The following is a 19101-nucleotide window of genomic DNA, read 5'->3' on the forward strand; positions in this document are numbered from 1 at the left end:
TATTTGGTCCATCATTTTGACGGGTTATAACTCACACTCTTGACTGGTGCACATGGGCAGACATTATAGACTTTACGCAAAGAGTTCATCGCAGAGGAAGCTCATTCTAAACCTTTGGTTGAAATGGTGCGTGTAATTCCAGTTTCCAACAGAGAATATTTAAGAGGACGCATTGTTGTGTTAATCCATTTATAGTCTAAACAGAGGAGCTGGCAATTTATCTCGAGGAAATAAATAAATCTACAGAAGTTAATTAGACTGCAACATGCGCAGTGCGCTGTACAACTAATGCGGACGTGGCTCTGCTGCTGCGAAGGATTAAACTTATCTCACCCTGCGGTTTTAACAAATGGAGCTGGAAGACGTTACTCTCCCACGCCAAGAAGGAGAGTGACGCCCAGGAGCAGCGCGTCAGACGTAATATGTCCATGTCGGAGAAGCGAAACCGCACAAAAAAATCCTTGTAAAAGCACATGCCCGGTCCACATGCTGGGTAAAAAAGCTCGCAAAGTTCAGTTGATTGGTTAGGATCAGGCAGATCCAACTGACTGATGAACTAGCGCAAATTTCTCTGCAGATGCGGACAAGGAGGAATTAGTGAGGCACTGTGCGTTTGACAAGTAAAAATAGTACATGACGGATTTTTTTACATTTTTTTTATGCTGTTAGCCAAAATGAGGGACAATAAAAAAGTCTAGCTTGACCTCTGAGTATAATGGAAGTTATTGTGTTTGTTCCAATGTCGATTACTAAGCAACATATTCTGAGAAACTCTTGGGAATCAACCTCAGTATGACAGATTTTAGTGTAAGATATTTGAAGCTGGAATGTGGGGTTAAGTGTGAAAAGATTCCTTATGACAAACGGCAAGCACCTAAGGTGGTGCACTTACCATATACATACAAATGAAGTGCTGTGTGAACAACAGTAGTTAAGGTGCTTCCGTTTCGTTGGCTTCATGCTTCCCCACCCCTCTTCCTTTTGAGTTAAAAGTAAAAAAATAAAAAAATAAAAACAATAAAATATAAACCCAATGTTGGTAGAAAATTGGACTGACGAGTTTGTAAGTTTTGATTAAAGTGAGTCGCCACCCAATCCTTAAATCAGTGATGTACTCTTTTATAGAAAAACAGCAAAACCATAAAAACTTCACAATATCAATAAATGACTAAATTTCTACTTATTATAATTTTGTATGTAAAAGCATCATGCAGCAGCTTGCTTGTTTGAGAGGCTGCCCTATTGGCCCCACGGTCTCTCAAAGCCATTGCCGTTACCCCATGTTAGTAGTATGGCTGACATGCAGACCCACAGGGGAGTCATTTATGACAGTTGTCGCCTTTTGTTTGTGAAGTCAACCCCGGGCCATCTCCCACTCCTCTGGACAGAGCATTTCAGTGCCCCTGTGGGGATAAACTTGATAGGCATGTTTCCCTACCATAGAGTCATGGAGGCAACAGTAACTAGAAATGTTCCCTTCTGTTGTACTGAAGTCACCATTGCTGTTATGGTTAGCCTAGCTATGTTATCATTAAGACATTTCTGTTTGAGTTTTTATGCAAGTGACTTCATTCAAGCTTTTAAGATTTTATCAATTCACCCTCACCGCATAGAGCCGTTCAAAGAATCCAATAGCCAGTGAACGACACATCAACACTCAGCAGCTATGACTCAGCTTCCTCTGATCATATAAATAATCCTGGAGTTGTTTTCTTTCCACCGGTGTCTGCAGCTTTTCTTTTGAGTATCCCAGTTTTAAGCCACTTATCCAATATTATTTTTAACACAATTCTTTGATAAGCAACTAGTAGCATCTCACTTTGAACTAACATCACGGCAAATAACCGGTTGTTTACATGCAGTATCTCGCGGACCACTAGGGGCACTCATGGACCACAAGTGGTCCGTGAGCAGTTTGAAACACTGATTTTAGAGGCTCATGTTAAAAAGGAAAACGCCTCTTTAAAAGACATTTTGACATTTAATCGTCATGAAATATTAACAATACTAAGGGGGCAGAAGTACTATGCAAAGTTGACATTTTTTATCTTTATATTTTATGTCATTCTCTCACCAGACACACCAGGAGTCTTGCTTTGATTCATTCATGCATGTTTGATAAATTCTTGAATCTCCCATGACAACTTTTCATGGGTGCCTTAATGCCTGCTCTTACAATCCACCGCCTATTTATCCAAAGCTCCACCTTGGAGCTTCAGTCCCCAGTCCAGCTCACATGGACCACCCCTCCCCTGGTCCTCCCCCACACAGCTCCTCCAGACTGGCGGCAGCAGCAATTACGGTGCGTTCACACCAAACGCATTTTGAGTGTCTGGTTTACATTCAAAGTCTATGTGGAGGTGCGACCAGGGACATTGCGACTAGCAAAACTATAGCAAAACATGTTTTTAAATTAGCAACCAGCTCCTCTGTTTCTAAAAGTTCAGTTTCCTGGATAGTAAAAAGTATTTCTCTGCATTTTTATGTTTTAGTTTGAAGATTATGTGAGACCATAAACAGTTATTGAAGTATAATTAACTATCAAATGATCATGTTTTGATAGCGTTTTCTTTTTTCTTTTTTATATATAGCGGCTGTTTTTCAAAAATGAGAACTTGGTTGTAGAATCTTTGTTGTGAGACGGTCATTGTCCATTCACTGTTTTTTTCCACAGCGGTTGCAGCGTGAGCCTCTGTGTCAGTGCGCTATTGTGTCTTGTGTGAACAAAGTCAGGTTGATCTGTACAGTGCATGGTTTCTGAAATCCCCTGCACCCCTGGGGAGTGCCATTAGTGAAGAGCTGAAGGAGTGCAGCAGGTGAAACAAATAAGGATGGAACACACACACATGCACACACACATACACACACATCCTTATGGCACAGTTTCGTCTTAGTTTTGGCTTCTTTACTTTTTTCTTCTCAGTACAGTAACTTATATTGTCTTTGTTTGTCATCAGTTTTATGATCCTCATAAACAAAATACTCACCAGTCCAGTGTTGCATTTTATAGTTCGTGTTTTGTGCGTTTTTCATAAATGGTCATTTTGAGATTTTTGCCATGGTTATGAAAATGCAGCAACTTGTGTTGTGTTACTATCGCTGTAGTTTTTGTGTTCCAACCGATAACAATTCCAATGGCTTCTATTAGTGAAATGTTTTAGAGTCCTCTTTGGACAGACTGCTGCAGTTGTTAAGACCCCTAAAGAGAGAGAGAAAAAAAAAGCTATGTAAAGAAAACGAGCAGTAATGAGGTTTCTGCAAAATTCCTGTGACAAGATCTCTAGCGTTCCAGCCGACCTCCAGCTGCGTCGCAGTTCTCAGCTGTTCCCTGTATTGCTGCCTGAGAGTCTCTGCCATACATCCAACCACCTGCCTTTCCGTCCTCTCTCAAAGATTTCTCTCTTTGCCAACTCGCTTTTTGGCCACTATCGTTCAGTTCTAGAAATACAGCTGGCTAAAATTAATTCAAATGATTTCTTTTTTCTGAAATTGTCCTCTATCACCTTAGTGTAAGTGCAAATGACTGGTCTGAAATGTCTGTGGTCGCCACAGATTAATTTTTACTGCGTTTGAATATTCATCAGGCGTTATTTTTGGCCATCTCAACGGAACTGGTGAAACTGAGTCAAATCTGTCCTCATTCTCAGCTCATCCTGTCTTTTTCTTTTTGGCTTGTGGTACATTTATATTCTCCTCTTCCTCCTCTTGCCCTACAGTTAAGGTGAGGTGAACGAGGATGCGTCCCTTGCCACTTGAGCCACAAAAGTCTTCCTACCAATTTAGCTGCAACTTTGTATAAAGATGCCATTCAAGTAACAATGAAAAAAAAAAACTAAACAAAACAAAATAAGTGAATTACATGGTCAGACTCAGATTAACTCGTGTTTTGTACAACAACAAAAAATGTATATGACGGTGTCAACTGTGGACGAAATTTTACTACGTCATCCAGCTTGGCTGAAGATGACCTGTGATAACTAGGATGGTCATATTTTTTTATTTGCGTATCCACAAAGTATTCACTAAAAATAATTTCTAGAGATGCCGTTTTAGGGAACTTCCTCAAATTACAATTTAAACAGTGTTCAGGGTTTCCCATGGAAAACTTGCAAAGCCTGGTGGTGGGCACACCAGGGCAGTCTACCGGCAGCCCACAATGTTTATGTATTAGAAAAATGTTGTGTTGAAGTATAAAATATTACTGGAAGATGTTATTTACAATTGCTAAACACAACAATATTTCAGACAAAAATTTTTAGCCCTAATCGGAATCGGCTGGTCAGGCCTGTTAAACATCAGTAATTGTTGATCGGCCAGAAAACTGCAATCGGTGCAGCCCTAGTATTTCAGTTAACTTAGATGTTTTTTTTTTTTTTTTACGTATGTTATGGATAAATAGAACTTGAAGCAACATGAGCTCTGAAAAAAGAATCAAAAAAGTACATTGTTTTGAAAATTGAGCTTAGACATATACACTCGCTGTACAAAACTTGACAACCATAATACCGATTGATTAGAGCTTCTACTAGAGCTGATTTCATCAAAATTTTAGCGTGCATTTTTCGTCTTTCTTGCTGCCTCCACAACGTTGCTTTGTGTAAATACAAATGCAAAGTGTATTCTATATGGCCCCATAAGGAAATGCTTCTCCGCAGTAGAAATTACAGCAGTCTTCCCAAACAATTTCAAAGTTTTAATTTCTCCAGGGCTTTTCAAATTGCCTGCTAAGGTTGCACTGATAAATACCAGTGAGGTCCCATGAAATGACCATGTGGAGCTCAACAGCATTGTTTCTTCCTAATTGCCCCCTTCTGCATGTGTCGGTCCCGTTCAGAAGAACACGGGGACCAAATACTGAAAATACGGATGATTGAGACGAGGGTAGAAAAAAAACGGGGGCTGTAGTGAGCTGACATGTATCAAACCTCTCCCAGCAGATGGATGAAAATATAACAGTCTTATATGTTTTTTTTGCTCAGCAGATGAACAACAGAATCCTCCCTGGATTTCATTTAGTAGTTCTGGTCTTGTTAAACCGCTGGTTTTCTCCTCAGCTTAAGAAGCCTTGGCACCACAAGTCAAGGACCCTGACTCTTAATTTAACAGCCAAAGAGGTCCCGATCAATAACCATCAGTGTTTGGTTTTGTGCCACTGCGTCAAAGAATGGGACTTTGCCTTGCTTATTGTACTCTTCACTTCTTCACTGCTGCACCCCTTCAGGAAGTGTCAAGCAACTATATGCACTGACAGCTTGTGGAGGACACAACATTAGATGAGATTGACAACTAGAAGTTTACATGCACCAAATTTTGCTGAAGTTAAGTCCGATCAAGCTTCTCTTGTTATAGGTGAGGTCAGATTTAGTTGTGTAGAAAGGGCAGCCCACTTCACTCAAGGTACCCTGGACTTTTTGATTTTTACTATTTTAAAGGTCTCGAAAAGTACAGGAAAAGCATAGGGGTATAGAAAATATACCCCTATACTACTTACAGAGTTTGTTCTCTCTTCTTTCCTTCCTTCTTTCCTTTCTTTTTTCCATCTTTCCTTACTTCCTTCCTGCCTTTCTTCTGTCCTTATTTTGCATATTGCAAATTTAAAGCAAATTTTCCATTAGTACATCGTAATCTATTATATTTAGTGTAATTTTTATTTGATAAATTTGTTGGAACCTCATGTATGAATGAGATTTTATTGTCTTTTTTTTTGTTTTTGTTTTTTTTGTTCTAAGCTTAAACTTCCCCAGGAAAATCACCAAAAGTGTTGACCTGCAGGATCAGGGGTTTGGAGCAGTAAACTCTGCCTGATAGCCAAACTAAGACAAAAAAAAAAAAAATAGAAAATGACATTATCAAACAGTAGTTGGATAGAGTTATGATTTAAATAGTTTGGGCTTATCTCAAGCGAAATTGGTACATGTGATTTGCAGTACAGTCAAAGAGCCTGTGCATTTAAAAAAAAGATGAATCTGTTGCATTTTTGGGACTAACTGTGTCCTCTTCTGCAGAACTTTCAGATGTGGAACCCAACCTTTTCATGCGGCCGTTCCTTGAAGTTGTGCGCTCTGAAGACACCACTGGGCCAATTACCGGGCTTGCCCTTACCTCTGTGAACAAGTTTCTTTCATATGGCCTTATAGGTAAGAAACAACGACTTTGCTGATTTTTATTTTTTCTGTGTTTTATTTAATGGGATTTTGTGATTTCATCTTCTAAAATTATATGTTCTCAGTGAACTTTCCTTAATCTAATCCAATGAATTATGGCAAAACATGAAAACACTACTAGTAATGCAAATACCGAATATTTTTCATAAAACTGTTTAGGTTTGGCATGTGTATATGCCTAACAAATAGTGTTTCAAACTGGCACAAATGCAGAATGTTCATTTGCAGAATTCTGCGTTCTGCCTCAAAGCTTTAAAAAGCTTGTTTGCAAAATACACAGAAATGCAGCTATTGACTATTTTAGAGAAATTTTGTTAGATTCAATAAATTGATCAACTCTAAACTGGCCAGTGTTTGAAATTCTGAGAAAACATTAACATTGTTTGTTCACTGTTATAAAATGATGCCTGTTGTATATTTCGCCTTCATTGAAAAGTACAGAAAACCTATTAAATTCTGACTTCAAAGCCATGATTTAACAAATGAAAATCTTCTTTTGTTAAATTATTTTACACCTCTAGAACACAACCATAGCAGCAGCTGGGCCTCACCTTGTGCGATTCTGCACTGGAAAGTGGTTCCCCTCTCCAGCTCTTACACTTCTGTTTGGTTGTTGCCGCTTCTCAAAGCAGGGGCCAGTCCCAGGTGACTGCAGTGGTCGGGGCCCTCAGTGCCTGAACAGCTACACACTTATAATGCTGGAAGCAACTGCTGCATGTGTGACGAACACCAGTGAGCTGTAACCCTGGGCCATAATGGTCCAAGATTCAGAGAGACCAAAAATGTAATATTACCAATCAACTGCTGGTCACTTTGCGCTGCTGCTGAAAAACAAAGATTTTGGAAAAAGAAAAAACAAAACAAAACAAAATAAAAAAATCCAAAACATCATAATCTTATGTTTGGGGGGGGAATAAATAAAGGTGAAGCCGGAAAAATCCTTCTCTTTGTGGCTCACCACTTTAATCCCAAAGCGTCTGTCTGTTTTGCTCCTCACTGACGTATTCTATTCCAGTCTTCCCTCTGCTTCTCTCTTCAGTTATCCCTCATTCAGAATCTCAGTGTCTTCAGCTAATTATACGGCGGTCATCTTCCTTTTCTTTTCTAAATGTGATTTTTAGATTTTATACATGAAAACATCTTACTGACATGATTTGCAATTGTTAGTCTTGAAATTCAGAATTTCTAAAAAAAAAAAAAATCTAGTGAGAGTAATGTCCCCTCCTATTTATGGATTGCCCATTCTCTTGTCATGACCATATACACAAAGAGAACTAAATGGAAAAACAACAATTATGCATTTCAAATACTGATATCAGAAACAACTTTTAATTTATTCCCAGCAATGAATGGTTTGATTTTTATTTCATAATCAAATGGACATTCTGCTCTACACTATCAGCCTTATAACTTACTGTATGCTCTGGATGAACATTTCCACCATCCCTCGAAGCACTTCTGCTTCATTTTGTCAACAGTCATAACATTTTCATATCATTTATCATTTTGCGGAAAGTTAAATTTTATATTCAATCATGTAGAATTGCAACTAACAAACTGTGTTTGAAATATTCTCTGTCATGAGGCCAGACGTTTCCACTCACTGACCACTCGCTTCTTGAGATCAGTTCTCACCTATTACACGTTTTGATACTGGCCTTCTACATGCTGCAGTCTCCCTCTGCATCCAGAGTCGGCACAGCGTTCTTCCCAAGTCTTGTATGGGATGATGCAGAGTGGATCTTTAATCCATGATCATAAACCCAGATACTTGAGGGTATCATAATCATCCTGACTTCTGCCTCACAGGACTCTGTTGTTCAGCTGAGTGCATATCCAATTCCAGTGTACATTCCTTGTACATAAGGAGAAGGATTTTTGTGATTCCCATTGCTGTCAAAACCTTGCGTATCTAACCCCCAGTGAAAGGCATTATCTTCATCTGTTTTCATAATGAGTCTATATTGAAGTGGTTCCTGGCCCTCAGAGCCATTGGAATCGGATTCATCCCAACTGGTTTTTAATGAATGTGGATTAGTTAGTTGTAGGCAAATGTATCTTCTAAGAGGGAAGTTCACCAGGTATGACTCTTGTTTTAACCGTTGTCCCCTCAATTCCTTGCAGAGTCTGACCAACCCAATTTCTAAATTCACCTCCACTTCTGTGAGGGAGTTTTTTCAACTGTGGGAATGACAGTGATGTAGAAGACATCATTTTGATGTCTAGAAGATCTAAAATTTTTGATAGTTTTAAGCTGTGTGGAAAGAGCAAGACATATAGACTAAACAGCAAAACCACTGACTCGTAGTATGATGCTGTCTATGTCTAATTGTTGCCATGCTTACATCCACTCTTATGATTAAAAGATGGATGAAGGGATACAATTTTCATTTTATATCAATTGAAGACTCTTGAAAGAATATGTGTACAAAATATTTTATTTATATCTGTTAAAATATTTTACTGAGTTCCTCTTGTTGTACGAGTTTGAGATTTGACATTTGCCTCCAACGGTACAGGCAGGAGGTAAAGAGGTCTGGTCATGTGACCTTTCACACTAGCTACATGAAACTGATTTTGCTTAGAGTAGATGGACTATTATTTTACTTTAAAACATTTAATTAGCTGCCAAAAAACGTCTGACAACAATTGTTGCCGGTGGGATTAAACAGGATAAGGATAATGGAATGTCAATGTGAATTTAGAGCCATTGTTTATAGATGGAGAAAAAAAAAATCTTATTTGATGTGGAAATGATTAAGAATCTTGGGTTCCTGTGGTTCATTTAATCTACCTCAGGATATACATAGATTAAAAACTCCCCAACTCGCCACAAAAGGTTCCTGCTGTGGAAATATACTTTTTGACTCATCAGGGAATATACTTTCGGCAATTATTGCAACATCGTCAAATTAGCTGAAGGAGAGCAGTCTATTTATTAATGCAAAGTCTTACTTTTGCTGGCGGATCATTGGCACTGAATGTCCTTTTTACCCTCATCATGGAAATATTCACAGTTGCTTTAAGTGTGAAACAAGCATGTATAAACAGATGTTGGTTAGATGGTGTCAACTGAGTCAATGTCCCTACACCGTCCAAACAGCTGCAGTCAAAGAACCTGACATTGATATGCAGCTTGCAAGTGCAGTTGTTACTAGCCAGTGAATAGATTTATTGTCGTTGTTACAGTTATTGGAAAATGCCGGTCTTAATCCAGTCATTTCATCATACCTTTTTGAAATTTATTTCACTATAAATATAACTGCGGTAGCGGAGCATTTTTCTCTACAAATACATATAATGTGCAAACTCCCAGTATGTCTAATGAAAGTGATAGTTTGTAATTTTGGACCATATGTTAAATTGATCTGGTTCTGGTTTGAAAACAACGGTTTTGTGCCACTAAGGCTGCATACACACTGCAGGCAAATGATGCCCAAGACTTTCTCATGGCAGTCTGAACAGTCCAGTTCCAAATAAAAATCTGATTTGTGCCACACTAAATCAAATACATATCCGATAGTTTTAATGGCCATGTCGCATTTCATCAAACTTTTTCATATATATTCACGTGATACATGCCTCGTAACATATAAACATATTTTTAAAGTTACGTGCAGTAGCTATAAGTAATGGGTGAAAATTATAATTCTGAAAGAAATCTGTCAGTGAAGCATCTCACCATGAAAATGCACTGTGATGTCATAGCTTTTTGAATCATAATTGAATTGTGAAGCTCTTCCTCTAGAAGACATACCCTTCTGCTCTTGCCTGCTGCCCATTTACAAACTTCAGTTACATTTTCTGCCTTCTTTTTTAAGCATTTTCTTTCTCGGTCCTCAATATTCTCTATTTCAGTTATTATCTTTTTAGCAGACTTAAGCTAATATTTCGTTTTGTTATATAAAAATTCAGAAGTTAGTTACTCTCCAAGATTTTCCTTGCAGATTAACAATTTTTCACCCTGTAACTGTCAACTGAGCTAATATCAAGATAGAAAAAAACAGAAAATTGAAAAAGCATTAATTTAGTCAAATACTGCCATCTGCTGGCAGTATTTGACAATTTTCCTAGAATTGCCCTTGTAATTTTTTTTTTATTATTATTATTCCAGACTCAACACTTTTTTCAAGCTAAAAAGGAAGGGCAACTAAGGCTTGGCTTTTGACCCAGTCTCTCTTAACAGTCTTTTCTGTTTCTTTGTCCATTTTTCCTATTGGGTCTTCATTGTTTGTGCCTGTACTGCTGACAAATCAACCATTGTTAGAAATCTTAGACCAGTGGATCAGATTCACTCTCTGAGAAAGTCATCTGCAGTTGCTTTCGCCTTTCTAACCTTGTAACAGTTTGTATCAAACTTATTGGTCCTTTATAGACAATTATGGAAGCCTGTTTCTGCCACTCTGTAAAAAAATAAAATAAATAATACAATACTATATCAAAAATAATGAGATAGTATCTCATATTATTTTGAGATGCTATCTCGGAATTTTGAGATACTATCTCGATATTTTGAGATACTATATTGATATTTTTGAGATAGTATCTCGTTACTTTGAGATGGTATCTCATTATGAGACGCTATCTCGGTATTTTGAAATAATCTCTCGTGTATGAGATATTATCTCGTGTATGAGTATCTCATTATGAGATAGTATCTATCTCGTTATTATGAGATACGATCTCGTTATTTTGAGATACGAGATACTATCTCAAAATATTTTAAAGTAATGAGATACTATCTCAAAGTAACAAGATAGCATCACATAATGAGATGGCATCTAATAACGAGATGGCATGTAACATGCATGAGTAACATGCAGCTTAAGGTCTTTTAAAATGAGCTGCTCAGACCTGTCTGTTCCTTCTGACTCATGTTTAGCCCTCTGTTGACTCTGCATGAGTGCCTGATGGGTATGTAGGCAAATGACGGCCATCGTTAGGATCCATTTCCAGGAACCCATCTTTGGCTTTTACACATTGAGTAAAATGGGTAAATGTGATTAGGATTAAGACAGACTATCCATGTAGAACTCTACCTGAGAAATGTTGGATTACTCCTCCACAGTTTGTGATACAATTGATTTCAAATCCCAGATTTGCGCTTTCTGCTGTTAGTGGAAACAGAGGGAAGACGTCCTTCATTTTAGAGCGTTAAGAAACATTTATATCCACAGTAATGAATAAAAACAACCAAAACCCCCTGGAATGCTGGACCCATCAACAGGTATGAAGTTTAAAAGAAATGAGGCAGCTGCTGCTCATGTTTTCCCTGCAATATTCCTCTGGGACACGTCACATCCAACTTCTTTTATGAAGCATATCTTAACTAATTTATATATATATATATATATATATATATATATATATGCACACACATGGACAAAATTTTTGGTACCCCTTGGTTAATGAAAGAAAAACCCACAATGATCACAGAAATAACTTGAGTCTGATAAAGGTAATATTGAATAAAAAATGATGCAGTGACTGAAAGTTATCAAAATGTTTGAAACATAACAGTAGTTTGCTAAATTAAATATATTTTTTTAAATCTAGTTTTAGAGAAGTTGGGTGTCCCTATAAACTTTATTCCACACCAATTCCTGACATTGTCCTTCTACCCGTACATCTGCTCCTCCTCTCCCCACTACTTATTAGTTAATGAGTCGCTGCTCTTAGCAGAGATGAGAAAGGAAAACAAGCTGGCTCCGGGAAAATGGCTGGGTAGCCTCTCAGATTTCCTAAACACAGACTACTGTTGCTCTGGCAGCCGATTCGTCCCAGCCTGTTTCCAACAGAAGGCCACATCTGGTCATCAGATCTCAGGCTTGGAAGCGCATTGGGGATCCACCATGTGGATGTTTGTTGTTGGGTTGCTTAGTTGGATAAGGTACTTCACAGACCAAAAGGTGTTGTTGATGACTTTGCTGCTGGGTTCAGCAGCGGACCTTGTATTGGACTGCATTGTAATGCATTCAGTGCATTACAATGCCAAATAGCTTGTATTTTCAATTCACAAGTAGATCCCATATGTTTAGAAATTAAAAAAAGTTCAAATCTGTCTTTATGGATGTGAGCTGTGATGCATCACTAGGACAAGTAAAGATAAAGAAGAGACAAACCTTAAATTTGTGAAGAATCGTGATTCAGAGAACAGCTGTAAGTCTTTGCCATCTCATTGTTTTAATTATAATAAAAATAATAATATGTTTTATTTATAGGTGCCTTTTCTGATTCTCACGATTTCCTACCCTCAATCCTCATTTGTTTATTTAAATGTTTTGGTTTTGTGTTCACTGTTGCCTTAGATATTGAGCCATTAATAGTATAAATTAGCTGTTTTTGCACCAAATTCTGATACAAACCAATCACCTTCCATAGATGGTCTTTATATCTTAACTTGTTTCAATGTGCATCACTGATTCTCCCTTTCTAGTCTTTTTTTATGCATTTAAAAAGCATAAGAGGTTTCAGGCTTGAGGGTTTTTTACATTTTCTCGACTTTGGTCATGAAAATTAATTTGACCGTTCTGAACGTACAAGCCTGATCAAACTTGAAAAGGCCTTTTAAGATCACAGTTTTGAGCGTTAAATCAACAGTTTTCAGATTCTCTGCTCCTCCCTCTGGAGGTGTATTGTTATTGCAGTCTAAGCTGCACTGTAGTTATGTGTTGCATTTCTTGTCCGTTTCTAGATGCTAACCATGAGGCTGCTGCGGAGGCCATCGAGAACATGGCAGATGCAGTCACACACGCCAGATTTGTGGGAACAGACCCCGCAAGTGATGAAGTGGTCTTGATGAAAATTCTTCAGGTACATCATGTGTGTTTTACTTGCAGCGACGGTCTTCCATATCGGTGCATCCCTACTTTAAATCTGTACTGGTGGAACCAACTGTCAACACGAAATTTAGAAAACGTCCCCTCCTTTTTGGCTCCTACCTGCATAGTAATGTCTGATAAATTGGAATAGAAAAGCAAGTAATGCTTTGAAATTCAAATCCATTTCCAAATATTTTAATAGTGCTGAAAGTGTGCAGATATGAATGCGTTATGTGACTATCTTTAGTGAAGAACCCGACTTTTACTTCCACCTACAGCTGGTAATAAGTGGCCAGTGCGGTTGCATGGTCCACTGAGATTTTGGACCTTTGGTTTAAAATGCTATGTCATTTGCATTTAAACTCCATGTTGAAATTCATGCAGTTTGCCGAGTCAGCTCCTTTTGCTCACTTTTCAACATCTCTGTTTTTATACTCTACACAAACCTTCGGGTAACTCTTTATAGCCACACAAATCTTGGTAATGCCACAGAGAGCAGTATCTTTCACTAGACACCGCCACTGCTGGAAGCTAGTTCTAACTGGAATGTGGTCTTTTTCTTTTGTGCTTCTGTAGGTCCTCAGGACTCTGCTCCTGACTCCAGTAGGGGCCCATCTGACCAATGAGTCGGTGTGCGAAATAATGCAGTCCTGCTTTAGAATCTGCTTCGAGATGCGCTTAAGTGGTGAGTTTGTCAGAAAGTCATCAAACACTCCTATGATATAATTCAGTACATCCAACTGATTTGCTAATAATTTGATAACCTTTGTTAGAATTATTTATTTATTTTTTTTCATGGTAGGATATAATGTCATTTTGTTTGGTGCTTATGCCTTTTTCCCATTCTGCTTGAAGAACTCCTGAGAAAGTCTGCAGAACACACACTGGTTGATATGGTTCAGCTGCTGTTTTCCAGGTAAACGTTTGTCTAAGTTAATATTCCATGAAGGTATAGATGGGTATTGTGTTTGTAGTTTTCCTTTACAGCCACCATTTCTGATTCAATCTATTGCAATTAGCAGACGTTTATTTATTAACCAGCTTCTTGTTTTTTTTTGGTCGACCAATCAGTAGAGAATTATTATTCAAAGGACAGTTCAAAACTCGATGATGTCTCATCACAATCTTTTTCAGTTTTGAATTAAAGGTTGAAAGATCTTTGCATGGATGTCTCTAAGGGCTTGTTGAGCATTCATATAGCTGTTCCCTTGTTAGCTGGGGCAGCGAGTCAGTGATTCATCAGTGGCATTACATAACACCCCCCACCCCCCAACCCAGATTGCCTTTGAATTCAGCTTCTTTTCACCTCTGCTCTTTGGCAGAGGATTTATCACAAAGTGGGGGGTCCACTCCACTCCATCCCAGTTTTTCCTTTGTTTTGCTTCTTTCTGTTTTTTTTTGTTTTGTTTTTTTTTTTCTGTTTTTACTTGAAACCAAATGCCGCCTTGTGTACATCAGCATAGTGCGGACTATTTCCTTCATTATTTTCGCTCTTATCTTTTTCTCAGTCCTGACATATTGCTCTCTTTTCCCCGCCCACTTGCCCAGTGATTGTGAATAATAGAGATGTGAGTTTGCACGGGCTGCACTCTCACTCCAATAACGCCGGATAATGAGCAGCAGGTCTCCTCAGCTTTTGGGAGGAGACTTCAATTGCCTGCTGAAAGTATTAGGCATGTTAATCTGTTGTGCCCACAGATCATCCTATAATACTGCTTGAAAGACAACACTTTATTACTATGGAGTTAATGTCAGGGGGGGGGGGTTACAGGCGCCTGCTTAGAGTGTGTGTGTGCATGTGTGTGTGCATGCCCACCCGGGTGTGACATCTCATTTTTCAGCTAAGCTTTAGTGTCTACAGAAACCTAGTGTCACCCATGCACTTATTTTAGTGTGACTTCAGAAAGTAATGCAGAGGTTTGATTGGCTCTCCTGAAGATCCTGGGGTTCCCACCGTGAGATTAGCTTTGCAGCAACTTAGAGGAACATTTGCAGCTTATTTGTTTAATTTTTAACCAAAATAGGAGTGTAGTTTAGAAGGATTTGTTATGAAAAATGTCTCTGTAGTTATAAGTATATCACTCATTAGCAACATTTTTTTTTTAAAAATCACTTAATTTTTTGTTCATTGGGCGGTTCAGATGTTTAGAAACAGATCGTCGTGGGTTGGGTTGATCAATCTTCCACTATTGTCAATATAATGTCAATTTAATAATCTCATAAAATACATTTTGATGAATATCACAAAGGCAATTGAAAATGTGGGAAAAGCAGAAAATTGTACATAATCACTTCCATGGTGTACAAAAATATTTGCAACTTGGAGGAATGAGCAACTGCCTTTTTTATGTGTACAAGTGGCACAATGATATCAAGATTGAACAAGTAGTTTAGAGAATTTAAATTCTGTTCTGAGAAATGCACCAAAGAAACTGAGAAAAACTAAAACAATCTACGTATAAAAAGGCATAAAATTGAGAAAGGTAAATGGAACTATTTCTATTTTTAGGAATTAGTGGTAGCAACACAGAGGGCTGAGAGTGAGCTGGATGGTGCCCTGGGGAAAGGGATGATCTGGATTAGTCAAAAATGTATATTCAGTAAATGGATGGATATTTTAGGGCTGAGTGAACAATCAATTTTACTGATAAATCAATCAATCAGATAAATTAAATTTTTGGAAAAAAAAAAATAAATAAATTTCAAGGCGTCCCCCAGAAAACTTGCTAAGCCCGGTGGTTGGGCATTAGGGCAGTCATTCATCCAGCGGCCTGTCGTGTTTTTGAGTTTAAAAATGTTTGAAGTTGACAGGAAGTTTGAAAATGTCACTTGATAATTATGTGCTATTGAAAGATTGAATATTAATACCTGAACACCAACTATAGAATCTTAAAAAAAATGCTAACATTTTAAAAAGACTAAAATAAATAAACAATGCTTAGCCTGGTGGGAGCACAAGTAAAGCCTGGTGGCCCGCCAGGCTTATAATACACTGGGGAAAACCCAGATTTATTATTTTTTTTTTTCTTCCTTAACCAATGCAATGTATTGTTCCAGCGTGACATCATCCCGCCCAGGCCCTGTTATCTTGCCTTATAGCTTGTAATGATTGAGACTTTGAATTCAGGTCGCTTCTGAGAAGAGAAGTATTTGTGATAAAAAAAAAAAAAAAAAAAAAACAGAAGAAAAAAAAATCAACTGGTAGGAATTGGCTGAGATTTTATTTTTAAGCCATATCATTCAGCCATAGAATACATTAATGAAAAATGTGAAAATGAATATGACATAATTTTTGGGGGCAGTAGAAATTATTGCTGTGTTCCAAATAAAAGCAATTCAATCATAAAATGTTTTGGTAAAATGCTGTTTCTGTAGCTGAGCCCAACAAGGCTTGAATCTCCCTTCTAGAGGAAACTATCTGTAACATGCTGAAATATAATGATGGCCTTTGCTGTTGTACACTCTAATGAAAAAGATTTTTGTCAAAAGATGTTTAAAATCTCAATGCATCCACTGTGCATCAAAAAATGTAAAGTGGATTCATTTTATCATTGGTTTCATTGTTTTTTCTAAGCTTTGTTTTGCATCAACCTTGAGCTTATTTCAATATTTGCTAATAAACTCTATTTCAACTATTTGTCTTTGTAGACTCCCCCAGTTCAAAGAGGAGGCAAAGAGTTATGTGGGCACCAACATGAAAAAGGTAACAAGAGTAAGATGCTAAAATTTGATTTGCTTGCACATATTTCACTTATTTTTTCTTGTGTACACCTTTATCTCTCTTTTTTTTGTTTCCATGGTGGTTTATGTGGCTGTGTAGTTTAGTTAACTATTGCTTAATAAGCTGGGAAAGATGAATGCTGTACATAATAAAACATCCCAGTATTCAGATATTGGTAAATTAATTACCTGTTTTCATAAATTACTAAAAGTGTGGCTACACTGTTCTTTTACACTCTTTTATGAACGTACAGCTCATGTCAGCTTTCCCCTAACATGCTCCTGTCACTTTATTTAAGCTCGGATTAATTCTAACAATTTCCAAACGGTGGTTTATGAGGTGCTTGAGGGTGCTCTGCTTTGCTTTAAAGTGTTTAATTGTTCCAGTTGATAAAAATAATTCTTGTAAACATTCATCAACTAGGAAATGGAGATCAAATGCTTAGTTTTCATTTAAACCTCAAAATAAGACAATCAGGGCAGCTTAGGTATTAATTTGCATAACTATAAATAATTGCTTAGAGCAGTTGCTAATAAAATTAGTAATTTAGATCAAATGTACCAATTCAATGCACCATCTAATTATCAGGAAAATAACAGCAGAATAGTTCAGTGTTAGTTACTGTCTTCAAATGTGGGCCTGACCAGGTTTAGGTATGAAAACAACAATAGATGAAGGATTAAGTTCAGCTCTGGCATTCAAACAGCAAGACACTCACACATGTAATGAACACAATTTAGAGTTTATTAACACAGAGATTTCTTACAGTTAGGCATTTAAATAGTCAACTAAACTATTAACAGCAGTGTAAGTAACTGTTGTACCTTTCGAATTTGAATATTACAAATTAATGTAGCGTTGAGGTGACAAAAGCAGATTTGTGTGTTTATTGAGAAGCAGTCGAAATTGAGATGCACTTTTTTTCACTCGGGTTTTCTTTGAACACTCAAGGATGTCTCTGCTGGGGGTGCACCGATTTATCGGCCAGCTGATTTACCGCCACAGATTTCCTTAATTTTGAGAGATCGGTGATCAGCCGATACTTGTATATGAAGCAGATCTTATCCACCGATCTTATCTACCTCAGCAAAGGCCTAAAAAATCAACCGCTGACCTCTTCTGCTTTCCTGAGAGAGGTTTGACTGATAGACCGGCCCACCATATCAACAGATATGACCACCAGGTTATATCTGCACATTTGCAGTTAATAATAGTCACCCCACTGTTGCCCACTCAGTGACCTTTCTTGCTATACTTAGCGACATTTTAGATAAAAAAAAAAAAAAAAATAGCATCGGCCAAAATCAGAGTCAGCAGGTCAGGCTTTTTAAAGATCGGCGATCGGCCAAAAAAACTGCCATCGGTGCACCACTAGTCTCTCAACTAACAGCTCCACTATCAATAACGCTTCACTTCTTTAGACCATAGTCAGTTGAAAAAATTGCAAATACTCACTTCCTCTCTCTCTTATGCCCACATAACTGGTTCTAATGTTTAGTGTAGATCTCTGTTTTCTGGGAAGTGGCTATTATGAGAGATGTTTAGATGAATAAAGTATTTATCTGGCTTCAGTTCTTCATTGCCTTTTTACGTATCTACTGCATTTCTTGTTCCCTGCTGGTTGGACAGTCTGCAGTGTATCCTTGTTGTGTGCTTTGCTCCAAACCCTTCACCCAGTTTGGAATCTGAACTTGTCCTCCCATGCATGAACCGTCCTGCTTAAGCATGACATATGTTGGCTTATGAAGTGTTTTGTCACTAATCATGGGCACGCGCCTCCTCCTTTTCTCTTCTGAGGCTTACAATATCTTGTGGAAAAACAAACGTGTTCAGGTAAGGGAAATGGCTTAAGTTGCTAGTAATGGGAAATCTTTTTGGGTGAAAACTTTTCTCTGCTGTTTCAGAAATCTCAGGGTGAAGTCATTCTATCCCATCTTTATATTTATGCGCTATTGTGTACTTTTTTTCTCTTTACTAAAATCCTTCAGGTTTGCATCAACGGTGAAAGGAAAGTTAACCCTCTTGTTATATAGTGTAGAATCAAATGTAAATACAATACAATGTAGATAGCATCCTCAAATATCAGAGCTTAAATTTGCGATACAGCAGGAGTAAGGATTTAACCAGTTAGTCATTCAACATCAATTTAGATTCAAGGTAAGACTCATTTTTGGTTGTCACATTTTCTCTACCAGCTTTCTGTCATGGTTCATAAATAGGCTGCAGGCGCCCCCTAGTGGAACAAATAAATTATGTTAGAAAAACAAAAAATTACATGTAAAACCCTAAACAATTATCCACAACTACGATTATGGAGAAATTCACATTAGGTTACCGGTCTAACAAACTACAGCAAAGATGAACAATTTAAAACATGTTGAAAATGTACAAATAT

At 37.7% G+C, this 19101-nt stretch overlaps 1 protein-coding gene across 4 annotated transcripts in view; it reads left to right on the plus strand.

Annotated features, from left to right (window-relative positions):
- Window positions 1–19101, plus strand: part of gbf1 (golgi brefeldin A resistant guanine nucleotide exchange factor 1) — a 57419-nt gene that overhangs the window by 14935 nt on the left and 23383 nt on the right. For 2 of the 4 annotated variants that reach the window (XM_015058294.1, XM_015058295.1), the window contains exons 4-9: window positions 6006–6137; window positions 12859–12977; window positions 13562–13670; window positions 13841–13901; window positions 16634–16688; window positions 18504–18539. In XM_015058294.1, the coding sequence (XP_014913780.1) occupies window positions 6006–6137; window positions 12859–12977; window positions 13562–13670; window positions 13841–13901; window positions 16634–16688; window positions 18504–18539 (512 nt within the window). The remainder of the gene's footprint in view (window positions 1–6005; window positions 6138–12858; window positions 12978–13561; window positions 13671–13840; window positions 13902–16633; window positions 16689–18503; window positions 18540–19101) is intronic. The other 2 variants (XM_015058296.1, XM_015058297.1) reach the window with 1 other exon arrangement.

The sequence above is a fragment of the Poecilia latipinna genome, unplaced genomic scaffold (genome assembly GCF_001443285.1).
Source record: "Poecilia latipinna isolate Pla-1442-1.1 unplaced genomic scaffold, P_latipinna-1.0 Scaffold1530, whole genome shotgun sequence".
Classification (NCBI taxonomy): domain Eukaryota; kingdom Metazoa; phylum Chordata; class Actinopteri; order Cyprinodontiformes; family Poeciliidae; genus Poecilia; species Poecilia latipinna.